General features: G+C 47.8%; 1 protein-coding gene across 5 annotated transcripts in view; it reads right to left on the bottom strand.

Moving 5' to 3' along the window:
- Positions 1-23,687, bottom strand: part of NTRK3 (neurotrophic receptor tyrosine kinase 3) — a 383,244-nt gene that overhangs the window by 39,406 nt on the left and 320,151 nt on the right. For all 5 annotated transcript variants that reach the window (XM_028122166.2, XM_088025201.1, XM_028122167.2 and 2 more), the window contains 3 exons: positions 20,701-20,831; positions 10,791-10,963; positions 7,535-7,778 (listed from right to left, as the gene is read on the bottom strand). In XM_028122166.2, coding sequence (XP_027977967.1) covers positions 7,535-7,778; positions 10,791-10,963; positions 20,701-20,831 — 548 coding nt within the window. The remainder of the gene's footprint in view (positions 1-7,534; positions 7,779-10,790; positions 10,964-20,700; positions 20,832-23,687) is intronic.

The following is a 23,687-nucleotide window of genomic DNA, read 5'->3' as shown; positions in this document are numbered from 1 at the left end:
AACCAGGATCTAAACCCCAGATTTTACAGATGAAAGTGGAGCCTCTAACTAGACACAGAGTTGGCCTGGAGACCAAGGTATCCTAAACAGCAGTCCGGTCCCTCCCAACAGACTTGGGATTCCAAAATATCTGATATTTTTTGGATAATCGGTGTGCAAATCCATTGGCTTTAATCAAGGAAACAAGGTTGTAATACCTATAATTAGCATAAATCTATCCTCCACACCTTCCTCCGGGTTCATTCCCTCTGCAGCTTTGTGCAGCTTAATGGGTTGTTTTTCATTTAAGTTGTTTTTCAGAATTCACTCAAGATATATGTGCTGTGGCACCAAGTCCTACAGCAGCCATTCTGGCAACTAAAGTTCTGAGCATGCCCAGATGTCTACCTGTGGCCCTGTCTCTCTGCCAGCATGGGGCACCCTCTCCCAAGGTGGAAGAAAAGAACGCACATACAGTTTAGGGACTGGGAACCTGAGAAGTCCCAAGCCTTCCCTTAGCCTCCTAATCTAAGCTCTAGTCTTGTCTGCTTACTCTCTAAAGACAGTGACCAATGACTGCACAGCTTTGAAGGACTCCTTTAAGACTCTGGAGTTACAAGTTCTCACCAAATAGGGTTCCTTAAGAGCTTCTTAGAGCCCACCTACCCTTGTTCCAGAACACAGGGAAGTCTGGAGCTCTGGGGCCTCTGAAAGGTGAATGAAGGGTTGCCCTGGGGCCAAAGGGGCCAAGGGATAGACTATAATAGGGCAGTGGATCCCCTCACCCAGGCTTCAACCATAAAAGTCCTATTGCCTTTAAGGAATAATGTGGCTAAGTGCAGTGTGGTATTCTGGAATGGATCCTGGGACATTAAAAAGAATATTAGTGGGAAAACTGATAAATCCAAACAAAGTTTAGTTTAGTTAACAATTTGTACTGATGTGAATTTTTTTAGCTTTGACAAATGTACCATGGCCAACAGTAGGGAAAACTGGGTGAAGTGCATATGAGAACTCTCTTTACCATCTCTGCAACTTTTCAAGAAATCTAAAATTACTCTAAATGAAAACATATTTATAAAAAATAAGAGATGGGACCATCCTATTCTTTAGGAATGGAATATAACCCCCCCATTGTTCTCCTCCAGATAAATAGGAATATAGGTAACAAATTATTAGGATATCCAACAAACAGCAAGGGAATGATCAGGCCCAGTAACTGGGCTCAGGCCACCGGACAGCCTGCAGGAGACCCTCATCTTCTGATAGTCAGAATCACTTTTTCTACCATGGTGCCTGGGTCCGCTAAGGAAAACCTAATGGCTAAAACCCAAGGGACAAGTCTGGCTAAGCTCTCACCAAACTGGTTCAGCATCCCTCAAGGACCAATATGTCCAGCTACTAATCCTCTCCCAGGCAGTTAAGCAGGGGGTCAGATCTCCCTACTCTGGGCCTTGGAGGAAAGAATTTAAGACTCAGGGTGGCTGGCAGCCACTTGCCCAGGTGGGGACAAACAGAGATGTGAGAGACCCACCTTTTTGGCACTGTTTCAGATTTCCAACTGGAGGAACACCTACTGGAGTAGGTGGCTACCATCTGGTAGCTCTCCAGCCCGAATCCCACCCCTTGGGAGGAACAACTTTTCTGATTGGTGGGGGCCAGCATGCAGGCCACACCCTTTCCCCTTCTGATGGGCATCTGCCTATCTACAGAGAACAGAGAGGAGCCGCAGGAGTTCTACCCTAGTAGGGCAAAGCCTGCAATATTCCTAGGCTGCCATGACTGGGCAGAACGTCTAGTCTGGGAATTCAGTAGGAGGGAGCTCATCGTTGCTGCCCAGCAAGGCCACCATCTGCAACTGTTCTATCACTACACAAGTACACATTATAATCTCCATGTCTGGGTTCTCTGTCTCAAAGGGCTCAGAACTCAGAATCTGAGCAGGGAAGAGGGGTACCAGTTACTGCATGAGCTTCCCAAAACCCCAACAAAGAGCAAGGGGTATTGGTGGCTCCATGTGATCCTGAAAGTCAGTTAGCTTAAATCACCATCATTAACTTTTAAAGGTAAAAGTAAATTACAAGTTATTTCATAGCTCTGGCTCTCCTCAACACGCTGCCAGCTACTTGATTTCCATCTAAGGACCTCTCCACTTGAGACTAAAAACTAATTAATTAGTCAACAAAACTTTGAGAATGTATTTTCTTTTCTATTAACCTGGACTCCATTTGATTTAGAACATTCCCTCTTTCCCCACCCAGTCAATTGGATTTGCTTTCTTGTCGGCATGCCTTTTTGCTTTCCAGGGGGATGAACAAAAGCACCAAGATGGCAGGTGGGGCCAAGCTCCCCCATTGCTTACACATGCCACGTGACACCAGGATTTTTGCAAGCAGGATAAAAGGGGCATCTCAGGATTATCATCTCCATCTTCAGGATGGGCCTAGTGGTAGAAAGAAAGGATATCTTGTCCTAACTTGCCTGATAAATCATCAGACATGGGATGGTATGCCATGGAATGTTGGAAGAGAAGGAGTTTTTCTTCACCCATAATGGGGCAGAGGTTACCAGCTGCTCACTACAACCCATGTTCTTCTCTTCTACCTGAGGACACAGTCACACTCCACTTCCTTTACAAATGGCGAGACCATGCATGTGATTGGGTTCTTGCCATGAGAAGTGACAGGCCCCACTTTCAGGTTAGGCCCATTAACCACCTACATTCCTTCATGCCCATTTCCCCTCCCAGCTGTGGAATGGGGATGGATGCCTAGGTTGACCGAGGACACCACACAAAGAAGAGGGTAGAATTCCATCAGCTGGAACGACTGCATGGAGGAGGGGCTATTTCTCCAAAAAGTTCACCTGCTCATACTGTTATATGACCTAGAAATAGGCTTCTATTTGTGTTGGAACTATTATATATATTTTTGCATCTGCTTGCTATAGCAGTTGGCCTACCTTAACTAATGCACTTAGGTAAGCCTTATTCAAAATGCCCATTTGGGAATTGGGAAGACATTTGTATTTTAGCTCCAATTATAGTAACAGTAATTGATATTTAACATTTATCATCTTAAGAGCTTTATATTTATTAACTCTTAATCCTCATAGTAAACGTATATGATAAGGACTCGTAGTCCCATTTTATAGTTGGGGGCACTGAAAGGTTAAATAACTTGCCCAAGGTCATATAGCCAGGGATGACAGAAGCTGAGATACAAACCCAGATAGTGTGGGTCCAAGAGACAACACTTGTCATCACCGCTATGGGGTCACCACAACATCCATAAAATCAAATATTCTATCAGTCAAATCAGTTTATTCTAAATTATTCCCACATCCTAAGGGTTGCTGCTGTCGTCCTCCTCAGGGGTTTCTAGGTACCCTGATCTGGAATCTCCAGCTTAGAACCCAGAACTTGTTACCAGCTGCCAGATCTGCCTTATGTCCCCCAGAAGTGTGTCTGTCTGGATTCTGGCATACCTTCTCTCATATCTCCTGGACACTTGGCTGCATCCCCTACCAAGACTCGACTCCGGCTTCGAGTCATCCGACTCTGACCACCACTCACCTGCCTCCTCCAGACATTGTCCCCAGATATTGATTCTACTTGCCCAGATAATGGATTCCCCCCCAACATCTGCAAAGACTCAGCTCACTTAGGTGGGCGTCTGTTTGTTTGTTCAGGTTCTTCTTGGTCTGGCCTAATCTACTTCTTGCCTAACTCTGAAGGCTCATTCTAACTTTGTTCATTCATTCATATTTTTATTGGGCATCTACAGTGCTAGGCACTGTGCTAGGCACAGAGGATACAGGGTAAACTGGAAGGCACACTCCTGGTCCTCCGGGTGAGGAGGACCAGAGCACCGGGCCCTTCGATCCTGTTCTTCCCATACCTCAGCATATGGCCTCCCCTCCAAATAAACCCCAACCTCCTCCTCTTCAGGGCTCTCAAAACATTCTTTGATTCCAGATTTGACCTCCAATTTCTTAATGTTGTCTGATGTTCTGAGAAAGGCATAAGGGTACGAAAATCCGCACTTGTCCAAGCCAGCTTATGAGCAATCTCAGAAGCGTCGAGTGAGTGACCCACAGGAGGAAAAGGTATGTCACCGGGCAGAGTCTTAAGAAGAGAGAACAAAGATCCTGGCAGATCCTGGCACTCTAGTGCAGAGATGGTTGTCTTCTCTTTCTAAATATGTAACAGGAAATTAGGCAGTTCACCTGTGTAAATCGTTTGCATATCACTCATCTAGGAGCCAGATGGCACCTCTTTGTTTTAAGAAATTAAAAATAAAAAAGAAAGAATATAAGGAGGAGCTTATCTCCATCTCTCTCCCTGCTCTTGTATACACATCCTGGACTCTACCCTGGGCAGATGAACACACGCACGCTCACAGGCATGCTCACACAAACACTCACCCACGCACACACTCACACTCTCACACACACAAAGAGAGAGGCCTGGGTTATCTGCATTTAACTGAATTAGGCACCAGGAACTCACAAACTCCTAGGCTCAACAGATTTCCGTGACCTACAGTAGCAAATCTATCCCGGACATCAGCTTGCAGAGAGAATCCATCAATGCTCCTGCTATATAATAAATCACTGCATTCCCCCAGAGCTTCAGCTGGTGTACCAAACCAAAAAAAATGTTTCATAAATCACCTGTACATGAACCTAGCTATAAGATCATGAGGACCATGTAAACACTGACCAGAAGAACAGGCAAGTCTGATGATCCAGTCTTTCTATTTAAGTTGAAACCTTGGAAAGGAAAGTTTCCAGATGTGGTCAACTTAAAGACCCTCCTCCTTTGGGGCAGCTACATGATCTCAGTTTATCTTCCATTGATCAGGAGGTCCTTCTCTCCGACCCAAGAATGACATCTGGGAATCAGATTATCCCTGTGGTTCTCCTGCCTTGGGTATGAAGGAAACAATAGTTTACCCAGTAAGCCATGTATTTCAGGCTCTTTACACAAAGTAACTTGCTCAACATCAAAATAACTCTGCCAAGAGACTACATTTGTCCTCATTTTTTAAATGGGAAAACTAAAGAGAGGTTAGGGGAAGTGCGCTGGGGCCCCAAGGCTGCTAATGGTGGTGGTGTTTAGTAAGATCAGGTCCCAGTGCAGAACGCCTTTGCACTCTGACGTCCTCCGGTGTGGATAACAAGACTTTGGAGTACATCCAGTGATGTGACCCCCGGCAAATCTACTTCTGCCTTTTGTTTTGCAGAGGGTGAGGGAGGGGGAGCTGTGCATACATTAGGACATTGGGAACAACTGAACACGAAGATATGATACATACTACTCTCGGAATATGGAAAGTATAATATCTACCCACCATCAGTGGGATATGCAGTTTTCCCATAGTGCACTGTTTTTACTACAATAGCTCTTTTTTATTTCATATTCCCTGTGACCAAAGACATACGTTTTCAAGCCAGCTGGCCTCTGCTTACACCCGGCTTAGAACTCATGAAAAAGGGATTGCAGATACCTGAAGAGTGGACCTTTTCCACCTCGCCCTCCCTTCCTCATGTTCCAATCAGCCCTGGTGTCCACCGAAATAAGATAGATTCACCCCTTGCTGCTCTCCCAGGAGGAAAGAGCATCAGTTCCCAGCTGTTAAAGCGAGGGCAAAGCAGTATTGTTGGATAGCTGATAGATGTGATTTTTTTGACTCTTTTGAATCAGAATCAAGAAATATGAAGGGCACTCCTTGAAGTGAGTTTGACAGCTGAGTGTGCACACATTGTGGTCAGATTTTGTTTCCCGGGACCGTGGTAAAGCCAGTGGAGAACAGATTGGCATAATCATACATCTGCCATACACAGAAAAACGATGATCCCTCCCTTGCTTTTATCAACACCAATGTAAATCTGAGCTCAGGCAAACAGGCCAGCAAACGCCATTACAGAGAGCACAAAGGCAATTAAACGGTGCTAACTCCAGCTAGACTCAAGAAATCTACGGCCCATGGGCCCTTAGTAACCACACCAATGCCTCTCTTGGAAATGAGTGAAAAAATTAGTCTAGATGCTAAAGAAAGACTCTGCTTTGATGTTTCCTGGCAGGTCTGCCCTGGCCGTCCATCTGTGGCGACTGCTGCATTGTGCTCCCTTTTCTGTATCTGGGATGTTAGACGGGGTAGGTGGCTTGAGAAACTGCCTAGCTTGCTTGGACCTTACTAGCTTCCCTGCTGTTTGGTCTACTTGGCCTCATATTCTCTCATGATAGTATAGCATCTACCGTCCTTTGGTTGTACCATGCACAAATCACTTTCTAGCCACAAAGGGCATTTCTCAAATATTTCAATTTTCTTCAGGCTATGGGTAAAATGAAGTGTCTTGAGCAACCAGTTCTAATGTCTGAGCAATGTTGTTTAGGCAAAGCCATCAGGGGCATCCAGAATGAACAGATCTGCACATGCCAACCCCAAACTCCCAGCCTCATAGTCCACCATGCTTAGGCCACCAGGACAATCGTATCTGGGCTCTTTGACTCACAATATGATCATTCATTCCCTACAAGGAACACAAAACCAATGGTTACCATGCCTCTTGACCTCTAGAACTTTCTCCCACCCTCTTCTTATACCACCTGTTCAAACTCCTCACCCACGCAGTGTCCCTGAAGTAACTATTACATATTTCTTGAGGCATGTGCCTTCCAATCAGTTTGCAAAGGTTATCCTGTCTCTGCATCTCAGGCTGCTCCCACATTTCCCTCTTTTGGGGTAAATGACACTTGTGCGCACTTGTCTTTTCCCTGTCAAAACCACTCAATAATCCACTGGAAGGGATTTCCCAAAGACTAAGGGAACAAATAATCCTGGGAGCAAAATAAGATAAGATACCTCTTAACATAAAGCAGACCACTGTATAGAAGTAAAATTGAATGTGATGCCTCCTAACACAATCAGAAAGCTTTTTCTAAGGCCAACTAGCAACTCTCTCCAAAGTTGGCAACAATAACATGCTTTCTTGCTTCACCTTTCCTAAATCATTCAGGTGATTTTGCTCAGCAGGACATTAATGATTTTTGCTACTTTACTGTCGGTTCTGGCTTCTCATCAAGATCTACTTTTGAAGACAAGATAAGCCTACACAGTCACCAGATAATTTCAGAGAACAAAATGTGTTGTGGGTAAGGCTGGGTCAGGGACTGAGTTGGGAGGTGTTAAAATGTAGCACCAAGTTGAGCTTGACCCTGTGCGCATTTGGGCATACACATATATGTATGAGTCTGTTTGCATGAAGAATGAGTATTGATGTATATAAGAACACAATGCATATGTCATTGCAATGTAAGAATACCGTCAAGTTGAATGTCCAAGAGGAAGGGAGGCATGAGCTATCGAGAGAATCATAAACAGGTATGTCAAGATGTAGGAGTGGCCAAAGGATAACCACCGCGTGTATGTCTGGGCATGGGTGCATACGTGCGTTCTCCAGAGTGACAGGGTTAATGGACAATGACAAAGACATGTGAGCAAGGTGTTAGCTCTGCTGCTGAGTCCTGCAGCTGGAAAAGCCACCTTACCCTGTAGTAATCGGTGCTGTAGACATCTCTGGACATGCCAAAGTCCCCGATCTTCACCAGCAGATTGGCTCCCACCAGGCAGTTCCTGGTGGCCAGGTCCCGGTGTACGAAGTGCTGGGAGGCCAGGTACACCATGCCTGAGGCGATCTGACTGGCGATGTGGAGCATTTGGGAGAGCCCCAGCTCGCCTTTCGCCTGGCGTGGCTGCCCATCTACAAGGATCATAGCATCTGGCCCATGGGCCCTGTGAGGAGTGGGGAAGAAGACAGAGGACAGAGAGAATTCAGGAGATCACAGGAAACAGCCTTCTTGATTCTCTGTTCTCAAGAATACACCACAGAAATGAATGACATCTCTCTTAGCCTACTTATTGCCTATTTCTGTCCATCCAACATTACGACATGTGAGTGTGCATTATGAGTACAACACTACAATCAGATTCCCAACTAAGATGATGCAGACATAGTCTAATGGATCAGGAAATAAGCCTACTCTTTTAAGTTTCTTAATGCTATGCAGGAGTTTCCCCAGCTCTAGATATCCACTACAGAATCGTTAATAAAACAATTAACTCTTCCAGAGCCCTTGCAGTTCCAAGCCCTTGCTGTTCCAAGTTCTAAAGATCCCAGATCTATTAATTCACTTAATCCTCCCACTCCAATTTTGAGTTAAAGCAACTGAGGCACAAAATGGTCAGATCACCTGGCTGAAGTCACAGGAGTGCCGCAGTGGCCATATGGATAATCTGGAGGCCGAAGGAAACCAGACATGTGGCTCTAGAGAGCTCTAAATTTTAAGGAGCATCATCAATTGTGCTGAAGAGATTCCTGGGCCCCGCCCCCTATGATTCTGATTGGCTGGGCGGAGCTCAGTCATTTGCATTTCTGACAAGCTCCTGGTGCTGATGCTGTGGGTGGGCAGTCCACACTGTAGGTAGCAGGTGCCTGGAGTTCACATTCCTACTCTGTCCACCACATTGCCTAGGACTGGATAACTTTTGTTGGTGGCAGGGCCAAATGGAGAGACCCTTCGGGTCTGGGAAGCTGAGGCCTGGGAAGCCCCAGTTCCCCCACCGTCCCAAATCAAGGCCCCGGATTTGTTATCCTAACGCCTTGCCTTGTCATATCGGTAGCTTTTAGTATTCACTCTTTTCTCCAGAAAGCCCAATGAGCCATAACCACACCCAGAGCCCTTATTTATGAAGTTGTGGACCAAGGAGCCCTCGTGTACAGGGAGGCCTCGGCCTGTTCTACTGCTTCTCCAATTTCCACTGAAAGGAGTCATTAAATATGAACACATTCCTTTTATTGTCTCCTGTGGGTTCTGCCTACTTCACCCTCCGAAGGAGAGCTACTGCATCAGCCCGCAAGGAAGGCGCATCCTCAGGCAAGCCTGAGCTCCGATCAACCAATAGAGGACGCTGCAGCCTGCCCCTAAAAGCCACCAACTGGCTTCTCTACTCTTTTCTTCCCACTTCCCTCATATTGGGCATGGCAGGGGTACACAGAGGCCCCCAAGAGCTCTCTGTAGGCCTGTCTGGGGCACTTGGGGCTAAAGGCACTGCTGAATCTATGGCATGGGCTTGCTGGGAAATGGAGCGTGTCCCTCGGGCCATCCCAGGGGGATGCAAGCACAGCATAAAGATCTTGAATACTGAGAAAGGCATTGCCTATATTAGTAACTATCTGAATACTCAGCTACCTGGAAGACCCATTTAGGTATTATACAATACAGTCACTTAGCACTCGTGGTAGGAAACCTGTGGAGCAGTTCAGTCTTGTTATCTAGGAGAGAGAATTAAGGTTTAATAACTTGCTCCAGGCTACATCACTAAGACGTGACAAATTCAGGATGTGAACTCGAGTCTGGCTGATGACAAGGACAGAGTCCTCCGAGAAAGGAATAAATTTCATTGTGAAAATCCAAGTTCAGGAGGTTCAAAACATCCTACAGATATTTTCCCTTCTTCGGGGGCCATTTTTGGAAACCCAGCTCATAAGAAGAGTTCACTAACTGCTACCAGCCCTTTCCAGGATCCCTCAAAACCACGGCACACTAGTCAATGTCTCACTTGAAGAAGATGTCCTCAAGTTGTGGTGAGTGTGTTAGCAGTGTTCCATGGCCTACACGTGAACTCTGAAAATGTCATCATCAGCCATGGGATGCAATGGATATCAAAAGAACCTTACGTGTCAATGGCCTGATGGTCCCACCTACTTCCTGGGACACCAAATTCTACACACCCTCACACACAGCTGCCCCCTCCACATCTGGCATACTTGGAAGTGGCAGACATGGGAGGCAGAGAAGTGCTAACTCTGCTCTAGTGGTGAGAAGCTGTCTTCCCTGGGGAAGGCTGTCTGCCCTCCTGCCGTGCAACTCCATCCAGAACCTTCTGGCTGAGGTTCCAGTCTCTTGCTAGTTCCATCAAGAGCATCTCAAAACCCAGATGATCTTGAGCCAAGTTTGGGGAAACCCTCTTACAACATATCTAATCTTTCTAGAACAGTGCTTTCCAGTTGAACTTTTTATTGATGCAAATAGTCTATACTGCACTGCCCAATATTGTAGCCACTAGCCCAAGGGGACTACTGAGTACTTGAAATGTGGCTAGTGTGACCAAGGAACTGAATTTTTAAATTTAATTTAAGTCATGTAAATTTAAATTCAAATATCCATAGGTAGCTACAGCACTGGACAGCATGGTTATAAATTGACCCAAGGAAAATCTGCTCTTCTTTTTCAACCATCTCTGTCTCCTGATGAACTTGTAACATTGTACTTTCTTATTCATCATAAAAAAGTCTCCAGCAAGAAGGTTTCCAGCAGGGTGTAAGGTATTAGCTCCACTTCACAACACTGAGAAATGTAAGACACCAAGTGAGAAGACAATTCAGATCATCAGGAGAAAAGGTGGCTCTAGAGCCTCAGAGTTGAGACTTATAGGCTGGCAGGCCCTCTGGGCTCCCTCCTCAGTCTCTTCCAGACCCTGCTCTTGTGGTCAGTCCACCTTGTGATCAGGAGGAAGATACTCACTTGTCATAGCATCCTCAGTGTTTCCCCCTAGAAATCAGTGACCAAGGCCTGAAGCTTGCTGCTCAGGAACTGATATGAAAGATTGAAAGGTTGCTTCTCATTTCTAATCCCCAGACTTATGTGTTCAGAGGGGCCGTGTGACTTCTGGCTCCAGGGGAACTGCAGGGGTTCAGCGGGGCTGGCGGGGGGGCCAGGACTGGAGGGGGCAGTCCTTGCTTACCTGAGGAACTTGTTCAGGTCTCCATGCTTCATGTACTCAAAGACCATGATGAGCGGGTCCCCATCACCACACACCCCATAGAACTTGACGATGTGCTCGTGCTGCAGGTTAGTGAGCAGCTCAGCCTCCCTCTGGAAATCCTTCCGGGCAGCCAGGGTGGGATCCTTCAGGGCCTGGAAACAATGCAGGACATGGGTTTTAGCAACCAGAGGGCAAGGGCCCGTCTGCTCCCCTCCTGGGAAGAAACCTGCCCATGATAAAGACAGCTGGTCCCCAACCAATCAGATTTTAATCAGGGTTTAAAGACCATGAGGTGACATCACAACAGCAGGGCCCGATTCCTTCTGTCCTCAGCCTGCTCATCCTTGCAGAAACTGAAGCCAGCTTTCTGGTGCCCCACCTCCCATCCACTGGCCACTGATCTCAATGCATGTTCATCTCAGAGCCCTTTGCTCCCTGAGATTTCGCATGAATGGCGGAGGGAGGGGGCTGGGCAGGTGGAAAGCCTGACCAAGGCGCTATCCCCTAAGCTTTCCTTGAAGAAATGATCCTGCAGCTAAAAATAACAGTGGAAAAACCACCACCCCGTTGCTTCAACTTTGTAAATTAGCCTATGCCCAGAGCCTACCAGAAATCAGGCATAATAAAGCCTTCTTGCCCTTTCTATTCCTTGATTTTAGATTGTGAAGGAGTGTATATTCGCAGAGAAACATCAACATGTTGCTTCTAGAAGGCGCCTGTGTCCTCCTAGTAGGAAGCTGAAGGAGGCACTGGGGGGCCTGCAGCTACGGGAACGGCAGTGAACGGGCAACAGCCTTAGGATCCACCGAGAACCAGGATGGGGTCAAGTCCTGCAAAATCCCAGGGCAGGATGGGCAGGTGGGCATCTTGTGATCACTAAAATGCCACGGTGTAGCCCCTGTGGCGTGGGAGAGCCCAGGGTGAGTGGGAGACATCAGACTGGGGTTCAGGAAGACAAACAGAAGAGGAGCAGTCAGGAGGGGTGTCAGGCGTGAGTGTGGATGCTCTAGCACTAGAAGAGGACGGTGAGACCGAAGTAGAAGACTCTGAGCACATCTAAGGGACCTTGGTGGACAGGGCCCTGCCACAGGGATGCAGCTATGCAGGCCAGAAGGAGGGTGAACAGTAAAGGGGCGGTGGGGGGGGGGCGTCCTGCAGGAGGCACAGTCTGGGCAGGTGGGTGCACATATTTCAGGCTTCCCTCCCTCCCCCACGAGGTCAGAAGGCAAACAGGGCCAAACAGCCACTTGCTTCAACCAACACAGTTTCGTAACCTCACCAGACACAACACCAGGCCATGAGGGAGTGAGTGTGAAGTTGGCACGCTCTTTTCAGCTTAGTGAAAATCTAGACAGGCGTGGGACTGGTTTGCATCCTCTCTGCCAAGCATCTGGCCTTTTTGGTGATTTAGGCTGACCCACCTCCCTGTAGATCATGTTACTCCTGCAAGGCCTCGCCAGCCAGGGGTATTTCTGTTGCCTCAGCCACGCGCATTAACTGAAATCCACAGGGCTGCCTTGGCCGACAGCCCTGCAGGGATGTGCATATGCAAAAATCCTATCTAGTAGGGCCCATCAGACCTCCATCAGTCGCTAGCACACATTAGAGATGATGCACTTTGAGCACTAAATATCACCAGCTTCCCTCCACCTGCTTATTGATGGAATTGGAGAAACTGAGGCCCAGCCCTGTCTGGTAGTCAGGACGCATTCACACATCTCAAATGGAAGCATACCATTAAACCGGACCTCAGCCGTCTCCGGGACCCCAGAGTTCAGTCTCAATGTCTCTAGGGCCATGGTCTCCTAGCCAGAGATCAAACCCACTCCAACGTCGACCGGCACCACCTTTCACTCTTTTCAAACTTTGGAGAGTTCACTGAAAACGCATTTGATGAAATGATTCTACCATTGACAGAAATTCTGGGATTTATCTCATGCAGCTTTCCCACATGACAGCTGAGGAAACCGAGGTCCAGAACGGGGAAATGACTTCCCAGAGACCATGCCCTAGCCAGGGCTTGAATCTGGAGCCCAGGGACACTTCCCTGGATGGCACACCTGCTTAAGTTAATTTACCAGATGAATTGGCCACTTAGGCATGTCCCCGAGGGAGTGGGGGGCACAGACGTTTTACGGTGTGAAAGGGTGGAGGAGAGGGCCAGGTAAGGCAGAGGGGCCAGGCTCAGCGAGGATGCTGGACAGGTAGGGCTGACTAAGCCTGGCAGGGAGGTGGGCGGTCCAGCCCGTTGCTGACTTTGCCAGCTCTGAGCTCATGTGCTCTGCACTTAGGCTCTGGCCGCCTTCTCAGGGAAGCTGTCCACTAAGAAAGGAGCATGCTGCTGTGTGTCCACGTGCAGCCAGAACAATGACATTTGCAAAGGCTTCTTGCTATGCGTGGGAGAAGGCAGAGTCATGGTGAGAGGGGTCTTCGCTGCGACCCAGCTCCTGAGCTGTGTGGCCTGGGCTGTGGGTAGAGGATGAGTGCCAGTGATTTATCTTTATGAAGAATAAGAGGGGGGAGAAAAGAGGAGCCCAGCATGGGTGGGATGGAAGACTACAGAGATTTATGGGAATGCTGGATTTATGAGAGGGAAAAGTAGATCAAATTTGGGGCCAGCCAAATGGCCTCTCTCCATCTCTGTAAATCATTCTCTTGAACTGTCTGGACGCCAATAGCAGTCATGGGATTTTTCCGTTCTTGGCTCTCAGGCAGTGCCAGCCAGTGTGCCCAAGCCTGGCGCTCCACACTGCCAGGCAGACAGGGGTTCCTCTTTTGGGAGATGGGGCACACAGCAACCACTGTCCCCCAGTCTCTGCACAGCCTTGTCCGCTGCTAGTTCTCTCTCTGCCTTCACACCGGGTTTTCCAGCTCCTGGGTCTACCCTGAAGTGCTTATGTAATTGGCAAGGGGTCAGGTGCAGCATCTGGGGGCCAGGCCTGCAGGTGGTCCCAATTCCCAGGGATTGATGCAATTGGGACAGAGATGACAGGAGGAGACTAATGAGGAGGAAAATCAGCTCAGAGGCTCCCGCACCCTTCTCAGTGGCATCCGCAGTCAACCCCTTCTTTGGGGCTGGGAAACTTCAAAGTGGATCACCAGTCAGGGGCACCAGTGAGCTCCTGTTGTTGCAGGGAGACGGGTCTCGCCAGAGGGTCTCTGAAGCCCGGGAGGCTCCCCTAGGTCCTTTGAGCAGTAACCACAGAACAAAGAAATCTGCCCCCCACCGAATCTCCTTTCTTTTCCCCCAAAGTTTGAGGACATTGCACTTTCTGATCTTCCTCTCTATGTGCATCATATCTAATGTTCACCCCAGCCCTGGGTTTCAGTGGGGCCGTCTGGGAAGCAGTCCAGATGGCAAAAGCATTCGAATTTCTTGGGGCACCTGGGTGGCTCAGCGCCCAACTCTTGATTTTGGCTCAGGTCATGATCTCAGGATGGTGAGACTGAACCCCACAATGGGCTCCGCGCTGAGCATGAGCCTGCTTAAGGTCCTCTCTCCCTCTCCCTCTGCCCCGCCCCTGCTCGCGCTCCATCTCTCAAAAAAAAAAAAAAAAAAAAGTTTCAAAGTGTTTGGTTTCAGATTTCATTAGTATACTGATTTAACCCATTTAATATATGCAGAGATACACACATTCCTAAATGTTCACATTTTTAAATATTCAAACATGCACAGACGCATGTCAATCTACACTTTTTAAGTATAAAAATCGTCTCTCTCCTTTTCTCTCAAAATCCAATGTCACTGCTCCTTGTTGACATTCCCAAACGATTTTACGAGAGAGGAAGCTGGGTAAGTTATCACAAGCCAGGTGGCTCTCATCTGGCTTCCTGGTTTACAACTGGCCATTAGTTTCCCATTGTTTTTAGGATAAAATCCAAACCCCTTAAAACAGTCATGGGCTCTAAATGTCAGGTCTCCCCATCTCTCTCTGCCTCCTTTCCTCCCATGCCCTTCCTCTCCTTCACTCATTACACTTTGATCTCATTGGTCTTTCTGTCCTTGGTACCCACCAAGCTTTTACCTGCCTCAGGCCCTTTGCACATGCATTCTTTTGGTCAGAAAAAACTGCACCAAGTTATATCCACATGACTGGCCAAATTAACTGGTACTGTCTGTTACCTCTCAGGAACATCCTGACTGAAACCCATTATGCCCTGAATAATGGTTGGATACCCAGATAGATACTTCTCTCCCAGAGGGGAGCTTGCCAAGGGTCAGCTGTGATTGTTTCCCAAAATCATTTATGATTCATCTGTTAATGTCATGGCTTAATGTAATGAAACATCATAGAGACCAGTGAAATATGAGTACAAAGAATTGGCTGGTTTTCTTTCTTTTTTTTTTTTTTAAGATCTGATAATTTGGGGGACGTCTTGGCGGCTCACTTGGTTAAACGTCCGATTCTTGATTTTGGCTCAAATGGCTCAATTGATTTTGGCTCAATCAGGTCATGATCTTGGGGTCATGGAATCAAGCCCTAAATTGGACTCCGTGCTCAGCAGGGACTTTGCTTAGGATTTTCTCTGTCCTGCTCTCTCTGCCCCTCCCCCACCCTCTGTGCTCGCTTCTCTCTCTCTCTCTCTCTCTCTCTCTCTCTCTCTCAAAAATAAATAAATAAATCTTTCTTTTTTTAAAGATTTTTTTTTTTAATTTATTTGAGAGGGAGCAAGAGAGCACAAGCAGGGGGAGCAGCGAGGGAGAAGGAGAAGCAGACTCCCCGCCGAGCAGGGAGCCCGATGCGGGGCTCGATCCCAGGACCCCGGGATCATGACCTGAGCCGAAGGCAGACGCTTAACCACTGAGCCACCCAGGCACCCCAGGTTGCCTGTTTTTATGGAAACTAAGGTGAAGACTTCAGAAAGACCTGCTAAAGGTCAGTGGTTAAAAAGTGTTAAGAATAAGAGGAAAACCTATTTTTTAAGAAACTGGGAAAATACTAAAAATCTGAGATTCTGCACTCAGATTGTTTCACAAATGTTTTAAGTGCCTATTCCAATGTAAACTAACTGGCACTGGAAATCATGAACACCCAAAACAAAAACGAAACAACTCTCCAAACGAAAAGGAGCTCAAGAGCTGCAGTTCATACATACTGGAAGAAATAGAATGTTAGAGCCAAATGATAAAAATTACCAATAACCACAACATGAATTTCCTGCAGATAAAGTTAATTTTATAGGAATAGGCTGATAGAGATGTTAAAATAAGTAAACGCTCAAAGACAGTCAGGAAATAATTATTTAAAACAACAACAACAACAACAACAACAACAAGGTACGCAGCCAAAACAGGGAGAAATAAAGTCAAGATAAGCATAAAACCATGAACCAATTAGACATCTTGGAAGTAGATTATATGGTTCGCGGAAGTTAAAGCAAAAGCCTCCACAGAAAGGACAAACCCTACACTAGATAAAACCACAAGAAGAATTCATGACTCGGAGCAATGCCGAGATTCACCAGAACACAGCACGGAGAGACAGAGGGAACCAGGAAAAGCAGAGACGAGGGGCTCATGCCCTCACCTGTGAAGGAGAGGGGCTGCCTGGATCTGAAGTGCCCCCACCACTGATTCGTTGTGGGACCTTGGGTGAATTGCTTGACCCCTCTCTCTGTGCCTCAGTGTCCACTTCCATAAAATGGGGATAGTGATCATACCTGACGCTGAGGGTGGCTTGTGAGAACAAAACATTAACACGCACACATTACTTACAGGGGGGCCATAATCAACACTCCCGGTTAGATGTTGTGGTCATCATCCTGAACACCCCTCTTCCCCCTCCTCATCTATCCTTTCGGGGCTCTAAGGTTCTAGGATTCTGAGATGTGAGCTACATGGGCCTGGGTGTCCCCTTGCCTCCTCCATCCCCAGTGCCTCACGCAGGGCCAGGCACATAGTAAGTGCTCAATAAATATTTATGGGATGAATAAATTAAGCATATTTTTAAGAATATGATCAATCTTTGAAAGAAAAATCTTTTATAGCACGCTGAACTATTACAAAGCTAACATCAGTGTATCCTCAACGTAAGGAGAAAATAAAACACTGCCAGCCCCCCAGAAGTACCCCCACCCCATGCCCCACCCCTCTAATATTCCCTCTCTCACCCGAAAGGGAACCACTATACTAACTTAACAGAGTTCACGATCTTGCTTTTGTAAAACTGTTTTTACTACCTAAATATAAATCCCTAACCACTAGAGTTCAGTTTTACCTGTCTTTTAAACTTTAAATAAGTGTGATCATATATATAACATTATATATATATTATATGTATTATATATATATATATGGTGATGGTGATGAGATATATATGTTTTTTCTCTGTATCTGTCTTTTTTTATTCAATATGGTGTTTTTGAGATTCTTTATTATTACATGTAGCTATAGATCACTCATTTTCCTTGGTGAATAGTTTCCCATTGTATGAACATACCACATTTACTTATCCATGTTGCTATTGAGGGACATTTGGGGCTGTTTCCAGTTTTGGGCTGTTGTAAATAATGCTTTATGAACATTATTAGACATGTCTCTAGATAGATAATAGGAAGGAAAGAAGAGAAAGAAGGAAGGAAGGAAGGGAGAGAGAAAGAGAAAGAAAGAAAGAAGAAAGAAAGAAAGAAAGAAAGAAAGAAAGAAAGAAAGAAAGAAAGAAAGAAAGAAAGAAAGAAAGAAAGAAAGAAAGAAAGAAAGAAAGAAAGAAAGAAAGGAAAGGAAAGAAGGAAGGAAGGAAGGAAGGAAGGAAGGAAGGAAGGAAGAAAGAAAAAGAAAGAAAAGAAAAGAAAAAGATGGGTGGGTAGGTGGATGGGTGGGTAGGTGGGTAGATAGGTAGGTAGGTGGATGGATGGATGGATGGATGATAGAAAGAAAGATGGATACCTAGTGGATATAGGTCTAGAAGTAGACGTGCTAGGTCACACAGTATGGTAATGTTCTAGAATACCAAACTGTTTTTCAAAACGATTATACCACTTTACCTTCCCACCAGCAGAGGAGGAGAACTGCAGTTGCCCCCTGTTTTTGTCAGCATTTGGTATGATCATCACCATTGAGCCATTCTGCTTGGTGCTCACTGGCGTCTCATTATGGTTCAATATGCATTTTTCCGGTGATGAATTAGGTCGGACCCCTTTCTCATTCCCCCATCAGCTATTTGGCTATCAGAGGAGACCCTCTGAGATCTTGTGAACAAGTGTATTCTCTGTCAAGGGACTATTCCAGAATGGTATCACCGATTTTAAAATATGAATCGCGTGGTTTTAACGTCAGTCTCACACCACCCACGTGTCCAAACCATGCTCCGTCTTGTCCTGCTCTCTTTCCTTCCGGGGTGTCCTTTTGTCTCCCCAGCAGACTGCAAGCATCTTCAGAACAGAGGCCGTGATGTCTCTCCCTCTCCCCCATGGCACCCACTGGGCAAAAAAATTCTTGCCAATTGACTTGAAACCACAATTTTGGGAAAACCTAACTTTGGGTTATACTTGGATGTGTTCTCTGAAAGTCCACAATTACCCTGCACCAATATGAGCACAAACTCAAGAGGAAGGAGCCTGCACGAAGGAGTAAAATCTGAAGAGGAGAAGAAGCAGAAAACACCATTTCCCGGCCCTTCTCCAGAGGAGATGAGTGTCTTCTCCAGGGAATGGTGTCTTGGTGGATCCCCTGGGCAGCAAATGGTGTATAATCTCAGGGCACTCATCTCCTCCAGGTTCCCAGACTCAAGGAGAGAAGAAAACCCTCTTAAAAGGACGAAAAGAGAAACACATTTTCTGTATTATCCGATCTGGTACTGTCCCTTAACCCCCGACTGCTCGGCGAGAAACATTTCCCAAGGTTTGGGGCCATCATTCCATTTCCTGCTCAAAGCACAAAAATGTCCATTTCATTTACCAGTCCCCAGAGGGATGCTGGAATGCCCAGTGGATTCGTGTCACCCTATAAATTAAAAGTTTCAGGGAAGTGCAGATTCTTTGGGGACGAAATTAGAAATCTTTCCACTTCCCTGGTTCAAGCCATTTTAAAGACATCCTCGCTCATCTGACCATCCCGTGTCTATGGAGGCACACTGAGCAAGTTTATTCTCAGGCTGCCTAGCAATAATGATGATCAGCCTTCACGGAGGAAATACTCTAGTTCCTTATTTATTTTCCAGATCGTGGGTTGGCAGACAACACCTATTTTTGTAAAATATATATATATATTAGAAAATGGCCTACCATCAGTTTACCTATTGTTTATGCTGCTTTCCTACTTCTTGGGCAGAGTTGAGCATAGTAATGGACAGCATATGGCCCTCAACGCCTAAGATATTTACTATCTGGCCCTTTAAGAGAAAAAGTTGAGCACCCCTATCCTAGATGGTCAGTGCAATCTTGGCAGGTCGTTCATCACTTATCTAAGCACATTCAATAAAACCAATATCGAGAATAACGATGGTAATAAAACCAAGTAGCAACTACTCTTGATTGAGCATTTACTGTGTCCCAAGCGATGTACTAAGGATTTTACATCAGTTATGTGATTTAATCGCCAATGTTTTAAGGAGGAAATATTATATTTCCCATTATACAGATAAAGAAACTGAGGGCCAAAGAGGTAAAGGGTCCCGTGCAAGATCACAAAGCTCATCAGTGGCAGGCCTGGGCCTCCCACGCAGGCTCTCTGATGACTTCCACTATGCCTGGGGGCTAAACAGCATCCGTGGAAGCTGTCATCTGCCATCTTTGGACAGACACAACCGGCAGACACACGAGACAAAGAATATACAGGGGCGCCTGCGTGGCTTAGTCGGTTAAGTGTCTGCCTTCGGCTCAGGTCACGACCTCAGGGTCCTGGGGTCGAGTCCTGCATCGGGCTCCTTGCTCAGCAGGGAGTCTGTTTTTCCCTCTGCCTCTCCCCCCTGCTCATGCTCTCTCTCTCCAATAAATAAATAAATAAAATCTTTAAAAAAAAATAAAAGACTATGAATACACAGACCCAAAAGTCAGGGACGCAGGGAACGGTCATCATGAGATGGTGGGGTTAGAGCCCTCAGTGTTAAGGGAGAGACTCTTTTGAGGTCCAGGTGAGTGTCCTCAGTGGGGAGCAGTATCCCCTGCTCTCAGCCCAGAACAGCAAGCAGAATTCACACACTGCCCTCAGAAGCATTCCTGCGGCACCCATGGAGGCCACTGAGACCTGCAGGTGCCCGCGAGGGGCTCCTTGGCTCTTTTCTGTACAAATGATGTTCAATGATTTGTCCAACGCTGGTTTTCAGGAGAAGCTGTTCCCTACGGGCTGAAGTATGGGGGTAAGGAAGTGGTAGCGTGGAACTACTGCCCCATGCATTTCAGCTCCAGCTGCAGATCGGCCCAGCTGGCTCAGCAAGACAGAAGACCTGGGGTTACTGGGCCCAATGAAGTGGCTGCCAGGAGGCAGTAACCCTCAGGCATGCTGTCCCTTGGGCTCTGAACTCGGATCCCAGGGGGGCTATAAGAAATGTTTCCAACTTCACTCACTAGTCTCCCTGTGCTTAGTAGCTGACCCTCCCCACCCTCCTCCTTCTGTTCCCAGGGATGTCTGCTGCCCTTGAGCCGCCCACCCCTCATTCAACTCTGTTCCTGAGAAATGTCAAGTGACTTTCCAGGCATCTGGGGATGGGAAGGAGCCAGGCTCTTTCACCAGCAAACTGGCTCCTCCAGCTGCAACCCACCCCCCAGCCCCCTTAGGTGCCTCAGCTCTGGCCCTCGGAAGCCAGAGGAAACGTCACTGACCTCTGAGCAAGGGCCCGATTGCATCGACAACGCCAGTTCACACCCAGAACAGAGCGAGCCTCTCCTTCCTGCTCCCCGGCCCCCAGCCACCCCTCCCCATTCCCGGTGCCTGCAAACCTCTGGGAGTTACCTTCACGGCCACGAGCATCTTGTCCTTGGTCGGGCTGAGGTTGTAGCACTCGGCCAGGAAGACCTTCCCAAAGGCTCCCTCGCCCAGTTCCCGCTTCAGGACGATGTCCCTCCTCTTAATGTGCTGCACATCTGTAGGAGGGGGACAGAGGGGAGAGCAGCCCATCAGTTCGAGGTACCTGTCCTCATCACAGCAGGGAGTGCTGCTTCTGAGTCCGCGGCACAGAGAGGCAGACTTGGCCATGAACCCCGACTCACTCATGAAAGACGGCATTGCGTTGTGGTGTGAGTCCGACCCAGAACCAAATCAGTCTCGGTTCTGCCCCTGACTCACCCCTAACCTGTCTACATTACAGCTGCCTCAGCTGGAAAACAAGAGTCCACAGGAGTTAACACACAGGATTATGGAATAACTAGCTATAGTTGCTGGACAGCGTGTATGCACATGGCAGTCTCAACGGCTCTGGGCATCGTGCGGGTTCTGACTCAGCAGGTCTGAGAATCTGCACTTCTAACAAACTCTCTGGGGACGCCTGTGTGCCGCGGGCCCAAGGACTGCACTTTGAATTAGTGAGGTGTGAATCCCGGCCCCACCACATCCTTGCTGGTTTTTTTGAGCTTGGGAAAGTGATTTCATCCCAGAGCCTCAATGTCCTCATCTGTAAAATGGGATTAACATCCATCCATACCTTCCTTGCTGAATTCTTGTGATGATTAAATGAGAGAGCCCACTTGAAGACTTTGGCCCAGCACCTGGGACAATCTAACGACACACACGCACACACAGATGCACGCACAGACACACACGGGCCACACACGCACACACAGGTGCACGCACAGACACACACGGGCCACACACGCACACACAGATGCACGCACAGACACACACGGGCTCTTGTCATACGAGAGTAGCTGTAAGCGTCCTAGCACAGGGCCTGGTTTGTGGTGGAGACGACTAAGTGGGAGCTAAAATTATCCGGGGGGAGCCTCTACTTGACAAATCCCGCTCCTCTGAAAGACCACTGCGATCCTGAAAGCCAAGTCCAGAGAGCACCCCGGAAGCACGGTCTATGCAGAGAAGGGTTGCCACCACCTCAGCAAGCCTATTAAAGTCCGTCTGCCAGGAAAAGGCAAGGATGTGACCTCAGCCGTCCCCCTCCCCTCCCCGTTTGGAAAGATTGCTGTCGGAGGAAGAGTACCAGCAGTGGTTGGTGATGAAAGGAGCAAGCCTGGAGATGCTCACTGACCCTCCCATTGTGCAATGGGCAGACGCCCACTGCCCACCTGTAGGAATGTTACGAAGGGCGTTGCAGAGCCGGGAAAGGGGACTGTCTCACAGGACCTTGTCAAAAACTGAAGACGGAGGACCGTGGCAGGCCGACCGTCCCCATGAGCGAGGAGACAGGCAACAGGAACAGACAGGTGTGGCTGCAAGGCTTTGGTGTTTGGGTTGACTTGGGAATTCCTTCCAGAGTAAACTCTATAAATCTTTTGTTTGTTTGTTTGTTTGTTTGTTTGTTTTTTCTACCAGAGTTCATGGTCTCCCCACCGTGTCCCAGATGACCTGTCGGGGAGGATCTGTAGGAGAAAGCATTTGCAGACCTGTTTTCTCTCCTCCCCAGCGAGACAGACCTGCAGGCTCCCAGCGCTGCTCCCAGGCTGCTCCTCACGGGCCATGTGACAGCCAGCTGGGGGTCACACACAGCAGGGCTTTGCCCCAGTCTTTACAACAAGCAAATTAAACATCGGTTGCCTTCTCTACACCCTGCCTCACTATTTCTTAGCCTCTGAGGAACGGGATTTGTTGGCCTTGAAAGGGAAGGCTAAAGAGTCTCCCACTGAGAGAAAATGGGAGGTCAGGACCTCTCGGGGGAGGCCATCTGCTCTTCGCTGCATAATTATTCCCAGGTGACCAGTGATGACGCACGGGGTCCTACAAGGTGAGCGTCCTGGGGCAGCCGCGGAGCGCAGATGGGCTGAGAAGGCAGCCTTACGAGGCCAAGTCCCCACCTCTGAACACGCAGGGACTGGAGAGGAATGAGAAGTCAGGGGCACCCGGATCCAGACTCGGGTCCTCCACACAGCATGGGCTGGGGCACCTCACAAAACATCTTAGGACTCAGTCTCCTTGTCTGTAAAATGGGTGTGGGAGGATAATACAAGTTCTACTTACCTACCACATGAGCTGTTTATCTGAAGGTTTAGAATTCCTCAAGTCTTCTAAAATGTCAGCATGTTTTGGTGTTTGCATCATTGCGGATATTATTTTACAAGAAAGGGAAACAAGGGCCAAGTCGGAAGTCCACCCCTGGGGGCTGAAATGGGACTGGAATCCAGAGCATCAGGACATGCCAGAGTAGCCGAACCACAAAGGGACAAGCCCCCTTTGGCCCTAGACCCTGCCCCAACACCAGCCTCCCTCGGCACTGGAAGAGGGCAGTGTCGTTCTCAAACTTGAGCTGCAACAGAATCATCTAGAAGGCTTGTTAAAACACAGTGCTGGGCCCTCCTCCCAGAGATTCCCATTCACTAGGTCCAGGTTGGGGCCTGAGAACTGTCTTTCTAGCAAGTTCCCAAGTGATGCTGACACTGCTGATCTGGGCACCCCACCTCGAGAACCACTGGAACAGGATGAACATTGGTAGGGGAGGAATTAGCCAGCTCTTAACAGACAGTCCCATGCCCACAGATGTTTTATTCCTTTCTCGCCACCTGAAGGCCTGCAATCCTAGACTTACTGGGGGCTCCGCCGCCCCACCTAGTTGCACAGCCTAGGCTGAGTCAAGGTCCCTCTCAGGGCCTCAACTGCTCATCCACGCAATGAAGATCATACCTCTCTCATCTTCTTACATGCTGCACACATCCCCACAAGAGCAAAGCAACAGTATATAAATTCCTGGATCCCTCAGTCCAACTCTGGGCTGAGCGACCTCGCCAGCCCCCTGAGCTCTCTCATTCTCAGCTGCCGTGACAGCAGAGTGAGGACAG

This window comes from Eumetopias jubatus, unplaced genomic scaffold (assembly GCF_037043125.1).
Source record: "Eumetopias jubatus isolate StellerSeaLion01/CBP00866 unplaced genomic scaffold, mEumJub1_p1.0 scaffold_7, whole genome shotgun sequence".
Lineage (NCBI taxonomy): Eukaryota > Metazoa > Chordata > Mammalia > Carnivora > Otariidae > Eumetopias > Eumetopias jubatus.
The sequence above is the reverse complement of the archived record's forward strand: the minus strand, read 5'-3'. Positions and strand labels throughout refer to the sequence as shown.